The sequence below is a fragment of the Bacillus rossius genome, assembly GCF_032445375.1.
Source record: "Bacillus rossius redtenbacheri isolate Brsri chromosome 9 unlocalized genomic scaffold, Brsri_v3 Brsri_v3_scf9_1, whole genome shotgun sequence".
In the NCBI taxonomy this organism is placed as follows: Eukaryota; Metazoa; Arthropoda; class Insecta; order Phasmatodea; family Bacillidae; genus Bacillus; species Bacillus rossius.
The window spans coordinates 16,215,752-16,237,157 of NW_026962012.1; the positions used below are offsets into that span (position 1 = coordinate 16,215,752).

The 21,406-nt window shown below is 39.1% G+C and overlaps 1 protein-coding gene across 1 annotated transcript in view; it reads right to left on the bottom strand.

Annotated features, from left to right (window-relative positions):
* LOC134542645 (zinc finger protein 16-like) overlaps window positions 1-21,406 on the bottom strand; it is a 36,328-nt gene continuing 14,922 nt past the window's right edge. Inside the window, exons 5-11 of the mRNA XM_063387051.1 lie at window positions 18,986-19,132; window positions 18,790-18,899; window positions 16,382-16,703; window positions 13,972-14,076; window positions 7,190-7,348; window positions 4,502-4,717; window positions 1-397 (exon numbers count right to left, since the gene is read on the bottom strand). Coding sequence (XP_063243121.1) covers window positions 74-397; window positions 4,502-4,717; window positions 7,190-7,348; window positions 13,972-14,076; window positions 16,382-16,703; window positions 18,790-18,899; window positions 18,986-19,132 — 1,383 coding nt within the window. The 3' untranslated portion in view covers window positions 1-73. The remainder of the gene's footprint in view (window positions 398-4,501; window positions 4,718-7,189; window positions 7,349-13,971; window positions 14,077-16,381; window positions 16,704-18,789; window positions 18,900-18,985; window positions 19,133-21,406) is intronic.

The following is a 21,406-nucleotide window of genomic DNA, read 5'->3' on the forward strand; positions in this document are numbered from 1 at the left end:
TGCATTAAAAATTGTTTAATATGGAATAAATACTGGGAGGTACAAGAGTAACGGACAGGAAGGTACAGGGGGGCTACTGCAGGGGGTCCAACTGCAGCACCAGGGCCACCTCCTCGCGCGCCTCAGCGTGGCGCTTGCGGTGGCGCCGCATGTCGCCAGCCTGCGTGAAGCGGTGCCCGCAGATGTCGCACACGAAGGGCTTCTCGCCCGTGTGCACGCGCATGTGCTGCGTGATGAAGGACTTGCGCGAGAAGCGCTTGCCGCAGATGCCGCAGGCGTGGCGCCGGTCGCCCGTGTGCGTCAGGTGGTGCTGCAGCAGGTTGGGGCGCGACCGGAACTCTCGCCCGCACCACTCGCACACGAAGGGCTTGGCCCCCGTGTGGATGCGCTCGTGGTCCTGCAACGTAGCACTCTGTCATAGTTCCTTACTGAACACCGGACAAAACTAACTTGATGGCTGCTGAACATGTGATAGCACACATTACTCGCCAGACATGTGCAAACATCTAACCTCGGTAACGAGCAAATTCATGTGTTCTCATGTTGCAAGTCACTTGTGATACGAAACTCAGACACCAAAAATAATAGAGAATTCTTAAAAAATAATGCAGAGCATGATAAATATAGGAAAAATATTAATTTTCGGGAAAAACTGTAAATATTTTTCCCCTTTAAAACTCCCCTATTATTCTATTGAACAAGATGGTACTATTTGTTGATTTCTCAGGGAAAGCTCAACAATAGGAGTAGGTACTGAACGCGTCGCAATGCAGAACATGTGACATTTCCCCCTAGACCAGAATTATCATTGCCTGCGTTTTTGAGGTTATATTCTTTAGGCTAGTTGAGGGTGAAATTTTTAGTATGCACCAGAAATGCAATGAAATAAGCATGCATTACATAACGGAAGTTTGACTGGTTGAAAATTCAATGTGCATGCATGCAGAAACTGCTATAGCATACACTGAAGTTGTTAACATGGCGGACCCACACGAAGCAACATGCATCTGTGCATGTTTCGCAAATATTGGGGGATGTACCAAGCATATCGGTATGCCAAAGTAAACGCGTAGTGAAAGTGACCTTAAATATTAATAAGAAAATATAATAGTAACTTTATAAAAATACCTATAATTAATTAGCCAGGAAAATTGTGCTGAACGAACATGGCGTCAAAGGTACTCTGTTTTGTCACATAATCGTCGCACGCGCATAATCACCACACTAATATTTTAGGGCGTCAAAATTTGGATAAAAAAACCTCTCGTGTAAACATCGCATGATGTTTTTGGTCCCACTAATAGATTCAAAGCACTTTGTGTAGGAATCTAATATTTATTCCGACATTACCACTTATTTACTTAATTAATGGAAATATGAAGTTATCTGATGTGTAAATTTTCTTTTAAAGACTTTTTAAACGTTATAACCTTTATCTGTTCGTTTGCGTCGCCGCGGAGTACCCCTTAAAAAATGTAGCCAGCACTAGTTGGCATCATTCATGTTTGGTTTGTTGCTTCCCGTATAGAGCACGCACACGTAGTCGAATATCGATATCTCGCCGATTGGATGCAACATGCGCTCTCTGTCGAGTGCTGAATCAACTACATTTCTAATCCTGCACTCTTTCGTGGTAAGTGTGATAGCAAAACGATAGTTCACAGATTATGTTTTTCTATTTAAAGTTGAAGAAAGGTTTTTGTTGCATGACTTATTAATTTAAATTGTTTTGCGTGCTCTTTTATACTTCACTTTTTAAATAAACGTACTTTCCATGATTGGGTTGTTTTTATGAATAACTTTACCTAACAAAATTTTCTTTTCTGGCATAAACGTCACACTGCTACTTTTCAAACTTGATTTTAGTATAAAATGTGCAACGATTATGCGATAAAACACGGTACCGGTACTTAACATTTTGTTGTTTCTCTAGAGCATTACGAACATGGTGCTATCTTTTGGGTCTTTTTCAAACTAAAAGTTGCAGTGCAATAGATCCTAGCTTTGAACTTGATTTTCGACAAAGAATTTAATTTAAATACTGCCTGTCTTTTTGAAATTCATTAAACAGTTACATAAATAAGATGGCAGTTTGTGGGTGAATGGCAACGATTTTATCGTTTGTCGTTTACCGTGCCGGGCAGAAAAGTGTTCGTTCAAATGAATATTTATAGAATATTTTCAAAATTTGAGCGAGAAAATTCGTACTAGTGAAATTTTTTTACGTTATGTTATATGGACGTCTGACGGGACCAAAGGCATAGTTCGTAGTAATGAATTGTTTGCTTTAATGAAGTTCGTTAAAACGGTGTTTTACTGTAATACTATAAAGTTTTTGCACGTGTTAGAAGATATACTTATGGCATTACTAAAATATTAACCTGAATCATTTTAAAACACATATTATAACTGTCAGTAAATATTTGTAAATTTTTTTGTGCTTAAACAACTGACTTCAGTACATTAACATTTCCTACAAACAAACCTTAACCTTACTGAGATGATTCAACATCATTATTTTATAATATTATAATATTATGTATAATGTTAATGAAGAAAAAGTAAAACAAAATTCCCAATGGTGAGAATTAAACCCTATCCCCTAAGGCCTAAACTAACAACCTCGCATTCTACCACTAAGGCCACTAAGCTGTCAGAACAATTCAAGTTTAGGGAGGAGACTGTGTGTTATCAACAGTGTAGTGCTATTTTTGTAATGTATTTTAAAACTTTGGATTACTATTTACTATTACTATTTTACGTTATCAGATATATGCCAGGGTAGTTACACTACCATTAAGTTTCATTTGGCACACCAATACATTTGTTATGAACCCTAATTTTTTAAAAAATTGACTATATAATAGTTTATGTTGCTACATGTGTGGTCCGCCATCTCTGTCCCACATTTCCATTCATCGACTTCCATTCCATTTTCACAAAATGACGTGTACAGATAGCTAAGATGTTTACACATCAAAAATAAAAAAAGGAGCATGCAGGTGTAAGTTTGGCTCCCGGAAGTTCACTGCCTGTTGTGTCAGGGCTGACTCTATGCCAGCCCGGCAGGCTTCACCTTCAGCGCTGGTTGTGTTTCTGAAAGGCATGAAATTTTGAATTGCAAGCTAAAACACAAAACATTGTCTTAAAAATATACCGTAAATTGATCATGTAAACTAAGCACACACGCGCACACACACACACATGTTAGCACTTATAAAACATATACAGTATTACATTATTGTTAATAACAGTAGAGTAACCATACTGTGCTTGCTGATGCATTCAGTGCAAATATACAACATTGAATCTGACTTATAATCGCAGTATTGAAGTAGTGTTGTTCAATCACGTACTTGTCTATGCTATAGCGCAAACATACAACTTTGAGTTGCGGATACCGAGTGGCATGCTCTGACTAGCAGTGCTCAGTGTTGAATGGACACGGTAAGTTTAGTTAGGTTAGATTAATTTAATTAATATGTACTATATACTTTTCTCCTTCTTAGTATTAAGTTCACGCTGGCTGGTAGCCGGGTGGAAAACGATGAAAGTTGCCCCCCAAAAACCAGCACCACCCAAACCAATGTAGACATCAACTTCCCAGTTCCCGCCCCTTGCTTAGTAGTATCTTTCTACCCTGACCAACTCTTTTTCCTGGACTATTCTTCTGTTTCCTGTAAACAACCTGCTTAGTGCTTAATGCATAATGCAATGCATGACTTCTGTAACCTGCATGAAGAGCCTAGGGTTTCCCTGTGTCAATGCCGGTTTTACCTGGGTCCAGCTTATCCAGTTAAAGTCTACAGTTACGAGTGAGGAGAGTTAGTCATGACATAAATCGTTGCCATAGCTAGCCAATCCCCTTCTAGCACATTATGCATGCTACCACACCTGCATGGCTAAAAAAAAAACCCTGCATGATTAGAAGTAAAGGCTTTGGCCTGAGACACACTTAAGAGTCTTTCCAAACGACCCCTCCCACATACACTAAGTTTTTAGTTAGGTTATAAAACAAAACGCTGTGTTTCCAGGACAGCGAGACCTTCAGCCACCCTCATGCTCTCGCTGCCCGCTCCCGCGCTACCACACACGCCAGCTGCCTACCGACATCACCTGGTCATCAGTTAGCCAGATGGAAACTTTAGGGTATCCTCTCAGGTAAACCAGAGGGAGGCAGGTGTATTGCTTATTGTAATAGGGACTTTGTGCCATCTCTGTTCAAAAGGCACACTACCACTCTCACTATCTATCTATTAGGTGTATCTCGCCCACAGACCCCGAGCGACGGGACAGGTCATACGGCTTGTGGCCATGCTGACCCGGCCATAGAGTGGTTTCTCAGTGGCTGGAGTACCTGCAACAATGAGCTGACAAAGCTGCGAATCTGACGGCCATAGTTGCCACCTCCTGAATGATTGGGCAGGTCGCACAACAGTCGCGCCCACCCGACTGCAACTTGAACTGACAAGACACAGAGGCAGGCACGCGGGGCACCGACCTGCAGACTGAGCTTGGTGGAGATGACCTTCCCGCAGAAGCGACACACCCACTTCACGGCAGGCTTCTTCTTGACCCCGTCCGCGCCGGTCTGGCTCAGGCCGTGCACGGACTGCATGTGCGCGGACAGGTCGCGCATGTGCTCGAACGTGCTGTCGCACGGCTGGCAGCGGTGCTTCCACTGCGCGCTCGGCTTGTGCTGCTTGCGATGCTTCAGCTGCAACACCAGCCGCCGTCTCTCACCGCCGCACGCACAGCAGTCACTCGCACTCGCAAACTAACTTTAATGGTACTGAAACACACTCCACTGATTAAAATTCCAAGTCAATACACATCTAAAGATCGTGACAAAAATTTCATGTTATCACATACGAAAAAAAAACCTTAGTGACTGGGCATGCAGAAAAAAAAAATTCACATTTTTCGGAACCTCTCAACCTGGCTAATTGCTTACTAAATTTACGTAATAGTTAGGGGTATCCTAGTGATTTCAAAAAACTTTTCCCGTTTTGATACATTATTTATTTTGTATAAAGTTTTAGGTAAATATCAGCTTAAGAAATTCTAAAATTCATCCAAAAAATTTCATAACTAACTAATTTTGTGGTGAAATATTTTAGAACAAGTTAAGTAATCAGTGCTGTAAGGTTAAATATTTGCAATAAATATCAAAATGAATTACAACAATTATTGATCATATAAAGATTTTTAGTTATCGATGTTCAAGTAATGTCCTTGTGTCAAATTACAAATAATTCAACAATTAATGTACATTTGAACTCTACCAATTTCGGGATCAAAGAAAGCAACAAAAGACAATAGAAGAGACCTGAAAAAATAGCATACTATACGGATAATTTCAACAATTTTTCTCATATAATGCAATAGAACTTTTTTTACAAATAAAGTTACTTTGAAAATTTTTCATTAAAACCATACTTTAATTGTAAAAACACAAATTTAAAATCAATCGACAACCAGCATTATATCAGAAATTATGTAGCACCAATCTCTTGGCAAGCTTTATAAGTTTGTGCTATTTACCAAACATATTTTTTGCTGCTGCAACTTGTTTACAACACTTTCTAAAACTTGGTAAACAACAAAAATTAATGACATTTGTTTCCTGCAACTTTCAGCCAAGTTTAGCCAAGCTTCTGCAATGAACACAGATTCTAGGTTATTTATGTTTAATGTATAAATGCTTATTTATTTTAAGCAGTAAATCTTACAGATCTGTAAACAAAAAATACAAGTACGGTGTGAAATTATGTTACAAATTTTAATGATGTTAATGAAAAAATTTGGAAAATTTTGTTGAATTTTATTTTGGATTAGATGGTATTTTGTACTTTTTAAACAATTCCATACAGGAGAAGTTACTTACAGGAGAAGTTACATACTAGAAGTTATCTAAGCAGAGAAATAGGTAATATTTTTTTAGTACACAATTAATACCTATTTTTGAGAAAAATTACATTTCCTACTACAGGTACCCACCAACAGGAAACATGTATATATACACAATTGTCAGTAGTGCTTTATGTACTTAACAAAACATTATCTATTTTAACAAAAATAAATATTTGCATACACAATTGTTTGAAGGCTAATCCAAAGCTTCTATTTTTAATAGTAATTTTTTCAGACTGTGAAACAGTTTTTCAGGCTGCAAAACATCTCCAGGGAGTAACAAATTTTAGGAAAGAAAACGAAGGAACACGACATGGATCTCGAATGCTTAAAATTTCTGTTTTGCCATATATTTATGCTGATTCGACATACCAATGAAACATAAAAATGTCGATAAAGGTTAAGTTAGCTTTTTAATAATTAATTTTTTTTTTTAAATATAGTACATAATGAGCCCAATGTATGGCAGTGTAATTTTGAAGTTGAATGTCAGACCCAAGTTACTTTAATGATGGGCACGACATACAAACAATCAAACAATGCATATGCGTAAGGGCAAAAATACATGGAAGAAACGCAGGCACCGCAAGCAAGTCGGCACTGCATGCAGGTGGCCACCTTCGTCGCGACCACTCAAAGTATGCTGAGACCTTATTTTTGTTGTTAAGCCTTTAGATTGGGTTATGACTTATTAGTTATTATTAATTATAAAACTTCTACCCTTCTACCCTAAGGTGAGAACTTTAAGGGGCCCGCCTCGTCAGGGGTGTATGTGTGTTAGTGAGGCGGGATGATAAGCGCGATGCACGATGGTATTTCTAGCGCGGTGTCTCCTCTGGACTGGCGCGCAGTCTTCTCGTCGTCAATTGATAACTGTGAAATTTGAGCGGTGACCATATTTTTATATTACGGGGAAATGAAGATAAAGGTGTAATGCAAGTCCCTTAAGTGCTTTCAAGAATCTGTACTGATTGTTTTATGCCAAAAATTACTCTGAAAACATGTGTTTCAGCCATTTTAACTCTTCTAGAAATACAGTTTAAAAACATGATCCAAAATTAAAAGTACTTTTCGGGCCTCCGCGAACACTTAAATGCTTTTCGTAAACATACCCCACTCGGATATCTTGAGTAGTTTTGAAATCGCGTTGTTTTTTCTGAAGCTCTGCGCACCGTGTGTGTGACCAGGTAGGCAGGCCCCTTACGAAAGGAAAAACTTATTCCGAAAACATTGAAGAAGTCGTGCAAGTTGCTAGTGGAGTGCAAAGTGCGCCCACCATGTTGGCGTAGCGGTTGTAGGTGCGGCCGCACATGTCGCACATGTGGGGCTTGTTGCCCGTGTGCAGCGCGGCGTGGCTGCGCAGGGCCTCGGCGTCTCGGCACGGCCGCTGGCACACCTTGCAGCGGAACTGGTCCCAGCACCTGGGGTCGTGCAGCTGCAACGACATGGCACCGCGCTCACGACCGCTCTCGCCCCACAGTCCAGCCCCATCTAGCTCGTGCCGGCAGATCAACAGGTATTCCACACGGTCCAAGTTATCTACCAATTGATAAAATATAATTGAACCTGGGATATTTAATAATTTTTTGTGTTAATCAACATGATTAATTGGACGGTCTCCGGGTAGAAGGTAACAAGTCAAGAATTCACTTTTTTGCAGGAGAAACAAAAAAACTCTTAGATAAAAATTGAATTTAAATAGTACTTAAAATTTTTTCTTGCATTATTCTTTTATTCACCAACATATTTACCAACATAGTTGCCTATGATTAAAAATTCATTACATATTCTGAGTATACTTAAGAGTTTAAGTGACATGTTGACTATAAAAATCACCAAAATGTGACTTGTTACATTTTTACCCGGAGACCGTACAATTATGGTGCTATACAAACAGTGCATATTGGTTTTTACTTTATGAAATTTTATATATATATAAGGAGAAATAAATTAATTTTGAGGGGTTGTTTGCATTTGAGACTTCAATTATGTCATGTGTAGGTTCATTGAGGGGGTGAGATGAGTCGTCGGGAGGCCTACCAATGCCTCATCTGCAACACAACTAGCCCGCGCAGTGAGACCTGTGCTTGGGAAAAGTTTTTAACATTGCCAGTATGCTTGTAGAGATTTTTGCATGCATAAATATCAAAAAATACTGTACAGTAGGTATATATAGTTCATATGGTACGATGATTTAATTGTGTTTGGGATGATGGGTTGAAGGATTAAATAATAAAACTGGACACACAGGCTTTTAAAGAAAACGAGAATGGAACTAACCATGTCTACAAAACAATAGAGAATAATGTGAAGCTCACAAGATCATAGATTGTGGTAAATCTCTGACAACTGAAATGCGGAAACGATATCATAAAATGAGTGATATTGATGCAGCTCATGATAATATTGATGACAGCTACGATGATGATGATGATAACTTTGCGTCTGTGATAGTGACACGGATGCGTGGATTTTAAGACTAATAATAACAAATATGTAAAGAAGATGGAAGCCGTAGCACATGAGACCAATTGTTCATCGAGAGACAATCCAAATGATTGAAGAATAGGCTAAAACTTCTACTTGGTTCACGAAATGCTGAAAATTTATACGTCCTCAAAGAAACATGAACTAAGAAATGCGAGGTTTATATAATAAAACCTACTTTTTTTGATCTGATGTGTATTAATGGGAATAAATATACAATTTAATATGAGTTTTATTAAATATCTTTCTTACATATGTACTTTCAAGCTCTTGGCGTCTACAGTGTACATAAAGTATATAAAATATTTACGTACCTGGTTCTTTGTTTACCATGTATATTTTGCATTTTAAAATATGAATTTATTAAAGAAAAATGACTGAAATGTTGTGTGTTAGAAACCATAAGTCCGTCTATAACTGGTGTGATTTATAATACTGTGAAATTTTGAGGATAGTATGACCAATAGGATGTTAATATGATGATGTGACATTGGCTTGCTACTTCGCTTGAATGAAATTTAAATGTTAACTTTGTGATGAAATCTGCAAGTGCGTGCATTGCGTGTCCATTTCATATGTCGAATTTGCTTCCAAATGTGCTGCCTTTTTCGTTGAGTGGGCTTCTATTTTTAAAGTAGTTTTGACTCGAGTATTATAGTAATTGGTTCTTGATTTGACTAGCGTATTATTCCATCCTGTGCATGTATATAAGCGAGTCCTATACAGCAGGTCGCTCAGTTTGTTACTGACGTTATCGGTGTAAGGATCACCTAGTTTGTTTCTTCTGGTGCATAAGTCGCGTAATTACCTGTTCTTGTGAACTCGATGGCATCTTTACCGTCTAAAACGATGAACTTGATGGATGTTGTACCATCGTCTACAGGAACTCAAACGTCAGCGCCGACGATGTTGGAGCAGATCCCGACGGCAACGCCTCTGACAACACTGGAGGAGACTTCAACAGTCGTGGTACCACCAGCAGAAGAGAATTTAATGCCGGTGGTGCTGGCTTCACAGGAAAACACGACGAACTTCGTTTCAGCCTCGATGGAGACTTCAATGGCTGGTGATTCAACAACTAACGGACATCGGTGTTGTTACTGTGACAAGATTTTCACAAACAACAGCAATGCTCGACGACACGAAAAGAGAGAATGTGTCAAGAACCTTTATCGTAAAATGATTGTTTGTGAGAAATGCCATAAGCAGTTTGCCAGAAAAGATAATATGAAAACGCACATGAAGACATGCAAAGGTCCTGCTGTTCGGCAGAAAGTAAAGGTTTCTATTCAACAACGATGCATTGATGTTCATAAGAGTATGCCTGGAGATGGCGCAACTGCGGCAACGTCAGTATCTGGATCGGGTCTGAAAGGCTTGTCTTCATCAGCAAGGTATCCTTGCAGCTACTGCGATATGTCGTTCACTTTTTCTCATGTAGCACGAAGACATGAGAGGAGTAAATGCAAGAAGAATCCATCTCGCATAAAGTTCCGCTGTGATGAGTGTCATGAATGGTTTACACGTATTGATAGTTTGCGACGGCATGTGAAAAAATGCAACGGTAAAGTCCGTGTGTCTACTGAAGAACTACCTGTAGAAATTTCGTCTCCTCGCTTTAGATTGGAGACTTGTAAGCGTACAAGCAAGAAAACCAATGTGCAGCAACCGATTGCTATAACGTCTGGACATGAAAATAAACCTAATACTGTGTTCGGTGCATTACAAGTGAATGATAATGGGTTCTACTTGGCGCAGTCTGCATTTCGTGGAAAATTGAAAGATTACTATTATCTAAATACGTTAGGTGAGTCAAAAGACATTTGTAATTTTCTTGATGATATCAGAGAGGACATAATCAATCAGCTTACTGATGATAGCAACAAACGGTCCATCAAAATATAACTTGTGGTTGGACTGTATATATGGAAAGCCGTATCCATTCGAAGACGAAGTGAGGAAGTGTGCATTCAAGACATCAGCTGCAGTAATTTACAGTTCTGACGATGTGAAGCAAACTGTTAAAAACGGTATCCAGAAACTCTGTCAAGAAGAGGAGGACTATGTCTGTAAAGGTTCTGGTTGGTCTCTGTCTAGTATAAACCGATTGGAGCTAAGAATTCGTCATTTCACGCCTATGCAGGGCTTTTGCAAGTGATCCTGTAGTAAAATATAGATTTTGTAGTAAAATTTATTTTGTGAAAGAATTTGCGATGTTTTATTTACGAACCTGTCACTATTATGTTAAATTGTTGTTATATTTATTTTTTCTTCAGCATCCAGAATCGTACCAAGGACCTAAGTCGATCTAATTAATCATTTTATTGGTTGCAAAATTTATTTAATGAATTTTGAACTTTTTCCTGAATTTCTAGCATTGAAATTATGAATTTCCAAGATGGCGGACATGATGGCTTATAGGATGATGGTAGTAGAGGATTTTAAGCCTCTTTAAGAATTTTGAACATGGTTTATTGAAATTATAATTTTTTTACATAAAATTAAACATTATTGCATCGATCGAGTATCGAACCAATGACAGGAACTGATCGAATCAATATGTAAATTAATGAGTGATTTATTTAATGAATTATGGATTTTTTCCCGAATTTCTAGCTAAATAATTACACGATTCCAAGATGGCTGCCATAACGAAACATGCAACAGTAATAGGATCCAATATGGCGGTCATAATGTAAAGTGTAACGATAACATCGTACTCAACCGAGATGGCGGGCATAACGAAACATGCAACAATTAAATATAATCCAAGATGGTGACCATAACGATATGTTCAACAGTGGTTTTAAGTAATAATTTATTTAATTTTTATTATTTAATTCGATTAGTTATTTTTTTAATTAATTTTAATTTTTTTCCCATTTTTCTAACATAAAAATTATGGATTTTCAAGATGTCAGACATGATGTCATACTAGCTGGTGATATATATATATATATATACACACACACACACACACACACACACACACACACACACACACCTTGACATAAGTGGTGGGAGGTCAGTCTGCCGATAGCTTCTGTGGAGGAAGGACCTGTCGCCATTTTTTTTATCTCGCCGGGTTTAAACCGAGGACTACGCGCTCCAAGGCGTAAGTGTACATTTATTTTTTTTTAATATTTTTATTAAAATTTTATTAATTGAGTGGCTAGCTCTAAGGTTTATTAAGCCGCTTTTAGGATTTTGGGTTTTTTCTAAGGCAAAACGACTTTTGAGGTTTTTCAGAATCCTAATTTTCCCTCGAAACGGGAATTTTTCCCTCGAAAACGGGAAATTTTTCCTCAAAACGGGAATTTTTGAGTCATTTTGAGTCATTTTTAAGGAATTTTAGGGAATTTTTGAGTCCAAGATGGCCGCCGATGACGTCATCCAAGATGGCTGTCGGATCCTGGTTCCTGCGCCTGTCCCAGAACCGACTATATCCTACTACTGTAACGGGACATTTTTTCGTGCGGACATGGCTGATGAACGTAACGGGACACTTTTTCGTGTGTGCATGGTCGAAGGAAGTGACATAATCCCTGAATCCCCCTCCGTCCTCCGGTGCCACCATATGAACTATATATACCTACTCTGTACCTACCAATGTATAGTACTTAGCTATAAAGAGCTTTTAATAATACTGAAAAAGTGAAAACACATTATGCCTTTCCTTTTTTTTTTTAATACTTCATTAAATAATTAAGACAATTTTTTTTAATAGGTGAATGAATAATAAAAGAAAAGAAATAGCTTACACTGACAGAAAAAAATAAAACAATACATTTAATCATACTGAAAAATAAACTAAGTGAATACTACACAGTAAAAAAAAATGTGGCTGTACACTAACACTATTAAAAATTAAGCATACTTATAAAGATATTACTAAAATAATGCTTATAACTTTGTTATAGTGGCAGCTTATATAAAGACATTATTGATCAAAAATGGCTTATTTAGTATTTGAGCTATTTCTAAATTTGGTGGCACTATAAAAAAAGATGGCAAAGACTACCAGACGATCACAAAGTCTTTTACACCCTCTGGTTATTTTTGAATTTACTGCCATTACTAAAAAAAATGACAGCCACGTAGTTTAAAACTTGTGGTTCTCCCATTTAAATTTAAAACCCTTAGCAGAAAAAGGTATTTTAGAAATTTTTAAATTTGGCACCACCAGTAACCAAAACAAAGATGGCTGGTTTGAACTTGGTGCCACAAGCCAGTACACAAGATAGGGGCCTACAGCAAATGACAGTATTTTAGAATTTTTTTTAAATTAGGTGCCGCCAGTATGAAAGAAAAGATGGCAGTATTTAAACTTGGCAACATTACACAATATAGTGATCCCCAGCAGACAATGTTATTTTTTTAATTTGGCGCCTCGAAACATTATATATATATATATATATATATATATATATATATATATATATATATATATATATATATATATATATATATATATATATATATATATATATATATATATATAGACACACACACACACACTTACTTAATTCTTTCTCCCAGCAGTCACTGTGGTATAGTGGCTGAAGTGTTGGCCTACCGATTTGTGTCCCCGTGTTCAGGGCGCGCCCACAATCATACAGATTTTTATTCTTAAAAATAACACCAGCGCTACACATCAATGCTACCTAGCTTCGAAAATAAGAACCAAGATGGCCGCCGGCCATGACGTCAACAGCAGACAGCGCCCACCACGTAGAAACAAACCTGAGGAGCCGCCATGCCCAACTCCGGAGCCCTGAAGGAACTACCTGTTGCTTTGTTTACGTTTGGTCGCCAGACCATCATGCTTATCCTACAAATATCTACCCAAGTTTTTCAGTAAATCACAATCCAACTGCACAAAACTACACATTCCTAACTGATGCAAAACCAACATAACCTAAAATTATGTTGGGTGTGGAACGTATAGATGCTCGGGTTTCAAGCTGAATAAGTCACCTGTTGACAGGCCTTGGCTCTGCTCAATGCATCATGCTTAGCCCATGTTTGTTTAAAAGCACAGCTCTATTAAGTCTTCAAGCTGCTCAAATGACTCAGGCAGACATACAGGAAGAAAAATGAGGTGAGAAGTTGGCATGCCTGTAATCAACCAAAATGAGTTCATGTACAACAATGAAGAGAAATGTGTTGAATGACAAGATAGGCGTAAGCTTGCTTCCCATTTATGCTAAACTCTGCAAAATAGAAAATACCAATTTTTTTCCCAACATTTTTCACGGGTGGATGTTGCAAACAATTAAAATACGATGCAGTCGTTCCAAAACTGTGAACTGCTTGACCACTGCAGCAGGAAGCAGTCGGTCATTATTGTCACTGTCAAGAGTAAGTCTAGACAGCAGCAGAGCCGTTGAAGTGATAAACACAAACTGTACCTGCTTACCAGAGTAAAAACGTGAAGTGTTCAAGTTTTGAGATTCAACATTTAAAACTATTATAAGTTTAATATATTAGTATGTAACAAAACAAAAACAAAGAAAGATTGATAAAAGAAATGTATCTTTGAAATGAGGTACTAGTAGGGGTGACACTCACGTTCCTGTGCTTGCGGAATATGGCCTCGTTGCTGAAGGACTTGTTGCAAGTGAGGCAGGTCATGTCGCCCGGAGCGGAGGCCGCGGGCTCCAGCCGTCCTGGCCCCTGCAGCACACAGACACTCGCCTCCGTCCCAGCCCTCAGACACTGCAGGCCGGCATGTACTACCATCACTTCAACCAACAACCTGAGGGGACACGTACACCGAGCAGTACGGACCAAGCCGAGAGCTACGCATGGCGAGGGAGCTCTCGTCTCAATACGGCACTCCCCTCCCGCCGTTCCGATCCCCGCAGAGCTGCTGCAATGGTAGGTCGTATAACAAATTATTTCAGACAAAACTTGTAGATAATGATTTATGGTTTTACAATAAATTAGAATTAATTTAAAATAATTTTTATATATATATATATATATATATATATATATATATATGTGTGTGTGTGTGTGTGTGTGTGTGTGTGTGTGTGTATATGTGTGTGTGTGTGTGTGTATATATGTATGTGTGTGTGTATATATATATACATAGTTACATGACATTATTAAAATCAGTCAGTTTCATTGTCAGGATTTTGTGTGCTGAGTAAAACGTTGGTGTTCATTGAACTTGAGCAGTCAGCGAGAAGGGTGATGCCACAGATCAGCAAGGCTCTCCCAAGAAGCCTTCCAAGCTGGTGTGCAAGGTTTTGGTCGGTATATCAGCTGCTGTGTTTCAACTAGGCATGCTCAATTAGGTAATTAACAGCTGGCAGGAGTAATTTCTAAATGCAAGCGTTCAAGGGAAGGAAAATATTAATACAAGTGACAAACGAATGAAAATTTTTTTTGACATTTTTGTGATGAATGATAATCAAATAATTTGTTTACTAAATACCTGCCTCAGAAAGTACTTCTTCAATGTATGGAAAAAAATCAACCTTTGCATCGTTTTTAATTTCCTCCTGATGGAGAATATTAAGAAGCTTTTACTGCTGAATGCTAAACTTCGCTTTGTGAACACATGCGTTTTGGACGTTTTGGTAGATGATTAAAATTTTCAATGCGGACAACCCATAAAGTAGAGTAGAGTAGATGGACTGCGCTGTGTGGATTTGCCCTTATAAATTGTTCGCAGGCCACTCATATATTTACGAGCCATTTCCAGTGTCAATTCCGTGGGCTGCAGTTTCCCCTCAAAAATAGCTGTTAGGGTTGTATTCAAAAAACAATTGTTTTAGTATATTTAAAATTAAAATTCACAACAGGAGCATTGTTTTAACTGATGCTGCGTGGATATTATCGCAGACGAATTCCAGAATGCATGTTTCTGTGTCGTGATTGGTGTTTTACAGGAAACATATACAGTAGAACCTCGATGTTACGTTCCCGTTTCATACATTTTCCCGTGTCATACGCCGATTAATTTTGGTCCCGCCGAAAGTACTATATTTACAATGGTTTACTTTCCCGGAACATACACTTATAAAATCACGAATTTCCCGTTTCATACGTTTTTACAAAGCGGAAAAGTCTTAAAATTCACAATTTTTTTTATTATATTCCTCCTGAAAAAATACGTTTTAATGCTTTATTTTGAAAAACGTTCATTGTTTACCTTTGCAAACGTAAGAAAATAACTTTATCGCACCATAGATATGGATGGTATCAGGAAGACTGTGCACCTCGCTACTAGCATCTATGGCCAGCACCAAGCGAGACTAGTGGCGCAAACTAGCAATGATTATGAAAATGGTCAACGCGCTTTACCAAGGCATGGATCTCATATTTTGTGCATTCATTAATCTTTGAACTGAATATAGCCGTTTGTTATTGTTTTCTTACGATCGGATTGTTTTGTATTGTACGTTTCTCAAGTTAACATTTTATTGAAAATTGTTCTGTTGCATAAAGTTGTTTGTAAAATGAAACAAACAAGCAAAAATTTCTGATTTTCTTTTTACAATAGCCTAATTTTTTTTTAATTTCTATTTTAGGCTTGGTGACCTTTCCCCCCCTCCAAGAAAGGACTGCTTTACTTGGTTATGGACTGTATTTTACATTTCTGGTGGTTTTATTATATGTATATATAATGATGAATTCATAGCTTTCATTAATATAATGCAATTATTTACACATTATGTATTTAAGTTTAATCAGATATTGTGCTGGTATGCTAGATTGAAAAAAAATGTTATTATTGCCATTCCCTTTTCATACACTTTCCCGCATCATACACCATTTTTGTGCCCTCCGTTGAAAAGTGTATGATAGGGGTTCTACTGTACTTGTATTAAGGACGGGAATCCTTCTTTTCGCAGACGAGACAGCCAAACGCCCGATTGTGCATCTTCAGGTCTTGTAAATAAATATGGCGGTGTTGATAATAAAAGGTCAGGACAGCTACATGAAAGATACAGGTGAAAGGACGTACGAGGGCGCCGTGGGCCAGGCAGTGGTCGCGCGTCTCCGCGGCCGTGGGGAACCAGGCGTCGCACGGCTCGCAGCAGAAGCCGACGCCCACGGAGCAGGCGCGGCAGGCGGCCATCTCGTCCGCGTGGGCGCCCGCCCTGTGGGCCAGCAGCGCGCCTGCGTCGTCGAAGCCCAGGTCGCACAGCGGGCACGGCCACCGCTGGCCCGGGCGGTGTTCGCTCAGCACGTGCTCGTCAAACACCTCCATGTCGTCGAACGTGCGCAGGCAGATGTCGCACGTGGCCGGGCCGTCTATCTGCACGGAGCCGGCCCCTCTGCCCCCCCTGCAACCAGGCACACCGGTACACCTCTTCACAGGGTGGTCGAGGCCAATACCTATACACAGCTCTAAACCAGGGGGAATACATGAAATCTGAAATCTGAGTGTAACACAGACCCTCACTCACTGACAGCGGGAACACATGACCATTTACGAACATACATAGTGGAAACAATAAGCCACGGTCTCCGTTAACGAACCGTTCCAGCAGCTACTGCAAAGATTTCCCACAGCCACGGAAAACTAAAACCACGACGGACAGGCGGACGTTCCGACCTGGCTCCGGTTTTATTACAACTGTGTGGTCCCGCTGATCCCAACCGATTGGGGCCGAGACCAGTTCGAATTACATTTTCGGATCGGCCGAATAATTGCTGCGATGCAACAGCATGTAGTAAAATATATCTCTATAACCATTAAGTTATCACGTAAATACAGCTTATAATACTTTTACAAGCAAAAAATCACTAAACATGTTGATAAATAAGTCAAAACTTAATAAATAATTTATAAAATACACAAATTTCAAGATTTTTAATAATATTTTTCCTCCCCAAACTCATTTGAATTAGCCAGATTTTTTAATTAGTAAGGTTCGGATTAGCAGGCCTCCACTGTACTTCTAAATTTTTTGGTCAAAAATGAAATATTGGTAATTTGTCTTCATAATCAGTATATGCATAGTACATAATTTGTTTTCTTTTATTTTCACCAGTATTGAAAGCTTATTTTGAAATTTTAGATTTTACAATTCATTAAATTTGAGTTATTTGTATTTTTGAGGTAGTTTACTATTAAAGAGTGAGCGCTAGTTAGGTGCTCGCAAGCAATTTAAAGTGCCAAGTAGTTCCACAAAACTCTCACAGAGTGCAGGGTCATAGCTGTCAATCACAGAGGATTATCTCTCGTCACTGTCTGAGCTTCGGCTGTTGGTGTGCATGTCACAAATTTAATAAATAAATAAATAAATAAATAAAATAAGTAAGTTGTTCGCCCTTTAAAAACCTTGCTCAGCCCTTTGAGCTGCAGTTTACCCTTCCGACTTTTTGAATGCGCCGTCAGTGAAGTCTGTGCCTGAACTTCAACGTCAATCACAGAACTGTCAGCATAGTGCGGGTCTGTGTACGAGTATTACTACTTTTCGCAAGAAAATAATTTTAAATTTATTTTTCTGGCCAGCTTAATGTCTTGTTTTAACTTTGTAGGATTTAAACTGCTGTTTCTTTTACACGTCTGCGTCCCAAGACTTATTTTACCTATTTAAAAGACTATCATATTGTGAAATTAATTGTAATGTGGTTAATTTAGCGTAGTTATTAATCTATGATCTTTGCTTAGATATTGGGGGGGCACCTCTTTTTTTTTTGATGGGGAGATCACACGCGTGATCATTTTGCACTTTGTTTTAGTAAAAAAATAAATAATAATTTTTAAACTTTGTCATTTTTTAGCTCTAATTTTTTTTTAATTTTTCATCTACTTTACAGGATAAGTTTTTGTTATATTCTCTATTATCACTTCAAACACTTCACATGTAGGATTAACATGATGTTCCACGGACTTTGAAGGTTTTTTTTTTTTTTTTTTTTTTTTTTTTTTTTTTTTTTTTTTTAAAAAAAGATGGAGATCTGAACATGATAAATATGCCCCGTTCCGATGAAGAAACATCACTCAGGGTTTAGGAAAACTCTGAAAAGTCCGACTGATTAAGTATTGATTAATTAATTATCCGTCCACATTGAATGGCATGGCTGCAACTCTGTACAAGGCGGCATGTCAAATTACATACAATTATGCAGACCATGTAGTTACACCGGCCTGCCCGCTCAATCTCTTGCTCGCGCAACTGAATGCTTGCTGGACCCGACCCGGCTGATGTAGGTCATAATATACCAGCAGGAAACGGATTTGGAAAAGTGACGGTGTTTTGTGCTTGAACCATAACATTAAAAATCAACTTATAAATGTAAATGTTTCACCCGGTCCGCATCACATTTAGTATATAGAAAACATCCTGGTTCTCTTGAGACATGTGAGTTAAAACTATAAATATTTGAGAGAAGCAGCTGAGCAGTTGCGATGAGACTCACATGTCGTCTTCCTCCTCCTCCTCCTCCTTGACAGCCACGAGCTCTTGTTTGACCCGACACAGCTCGGGCTCACTGCCGTCCTCGTCGCTGTCGCAGTCGGCGAAGGACACCTGCACAGGAGCACAGCGTGCGCCGTGAGGCGGAGGGGCCTCACCTCGCGACACTCGCGCCCAGCCGGCCGAGAGCGCGCACCCACCTGGGCCGGGTTCCACCAGTCGGGCGGGAAGCGCTCCTGGAAGGAGGCGTCCGAGTCCAGGGCCGTGACCACCAGGTCGTAGCTGGCGTCCAGCTTGCGCAGGCAGCCCGCGCAGATGTGCAGCGAGATCTTGTCCGTGTGCGACACCTGCGCACGGCACGCCGCCTCCTGCACCTCCGAGGCCAGAACACACGTGCCCTTCCCACCTTGCACTTAACTTCTGGAAAATCCTCTTTCTGAAGCTGAATTTCCATGTGAAATGAGAAATACTATTTTCAAAAAAGCCTTAAAATCACCATATTCGGAATCACTAGGAATAAGGCTCAAGCACAATGTTTCCAATCTGTCACTTTTCTTAGAAAAACCTTTCATTTTTTTTTTACTTCTGGATCATCTATGTATTTGATATTTCACTAATTTTATTTTAAGTGTATATTTATTGATGTTTGTTAGTTAAGTAAAGGATACTTTAGTGGGATTCTATTTCTCATTCTTTTTATTAAAATTTGTATTCTCGAATAATTTGATATTTGCATAAGTATTTGATTCAAAATAAAAATAAAAATTAAATTCGCACAGCCCTAGTCATAACTTATGGTGCCCAAATTCGGCTGTCACAAGTTAATATGTCAGTAAGTATAACCAAGTGACCTGTACTTGAGTGGAACTCGTCATGACTCGTGCAAGTGGGAGTGGAGCCCAGGGGCTTCGTATAGCCGCGCGGGTCAGACAAACACGTTTAGCACGGTTCATGCTAGCTACCGCAACAGTTTGCAAACAGTTTTAAAAGAAACATTTTTTGCGAGAGTTTTTATTGAAATTTTAACATCTTCACTGCAAAAATTATTTATAAATATTATTATAAGATATTTCAATCTCCTCACACAATTACGAGATGATTGTACTCTAGGATTAATGGTTTTTTGTGGTGTTTTTCACAAGGTGTTTAAATACATCAAATTATAACATTTAAATTTAAATTATACCATAAAGTATAACAGGAATAAATAATACGTGTTTATCAATGCATTACAGTAGAACCCTGTTATGATGTTCCTACTTATAATGTTTTGCTGTCGCCAGCAGGTCATTTGTCACGCCTCAAGTTAGTGCATCGTTGGAAAAACCCAGCACGTGAACGCACAACTGCGCAGCAATGAACTGGAACTTTCGCTGGGCGCTGTCTTGCCAGCCAATCAGGGCGAACTTTGAGGTGGCGTGATGTGTCTCCCCAATACCAGTATTTTTCAGAAAATAATATGATTGGTCAGTTGGCCCACGGGGTTGTCTTGTAAAGGGATGGTAACTGCGTGGTGCGTGATCAGTAGCAGTCTACAGTCGGTCGTCACCAGTAGTTGGCGGCAGTCGGCAGTGGCCGGCAGTCGTTCAGTTATGTAGTTGTCGTGTCGTCGTCGGACCGGTGACGTCCAGCTGCGGCAACTCACAATAAAAAATGTAACTTTTAAAGAAATGTGAAATGTAATTTTTAAAACAATGTGAAGTTCAAAAGTAATAAATTGGAACAAAATTCGAAAAGTGAAAATTGTGTCTTTGTTATTATTCCGGGTTGCCGAGCCGAGCCAACTCTGGAATCTGGAATGTAACAGGTTGGTCTTACATAGTGGCACCTGGACCACAGTCACTAAATGCTCTCTTCATCTACATAACTACACTGCCCGACACGCGGCCTATTGGTACCTCGTCCAAACAATGACTGTCGAAACACAGCACATTACCCAACCTTACAGACAAATTCAATCAGCTGGGGACTTGCCTTGCTATTTGCTACAACATTTATTCTTACAATTATGATGAAGTAACCCCCCCCCCCCTCCCCCTTTGAGGGCTTCCCCTCGCTGTCACCTGCCCCTGTCTCTTTCTCACATCTTCCATCTCTTTTAAATTTAACACAGAATTCAAGGATTCTCCAGTCAGATATTCCCATGGTTTGGGCTAACGACTGTCTCTCTCTTATACAGGATGCAATAAAATATCATCATTTCCTGCCAGTCTGCAGGTGTTAGCAGCAGCTGTCTTCCTTCTCGCATCACACTTCACTCTTTACGCAATAAAAACCTATAAGCAAAAAAGTTTAAAAAAATTTTTCCCATCCTAGAGCACGATAACAATAAAGATTTTCCTTGTTCTATACACGCGCATCATAGCCATCGTAGCTTAGTGGGGTGGATAAGTCCATTCAAACTAAAATTGTACTGATACATATTTGTTAGTTTTAACTGACACTTTAGGTTTAACTCAGTTTATTTCACTTTGTGAAATGGCTTCAAAACCAGTCACATTGAAATAAACAGACCATCAGACTCATCGCAGATATAAATGTAATTCTTGTGAAATGCTGCCTGGGGTGTATGGACTGAAGTCAAAGTGACAGTGTTGGCCCCCTGCCTACCACTACGACTT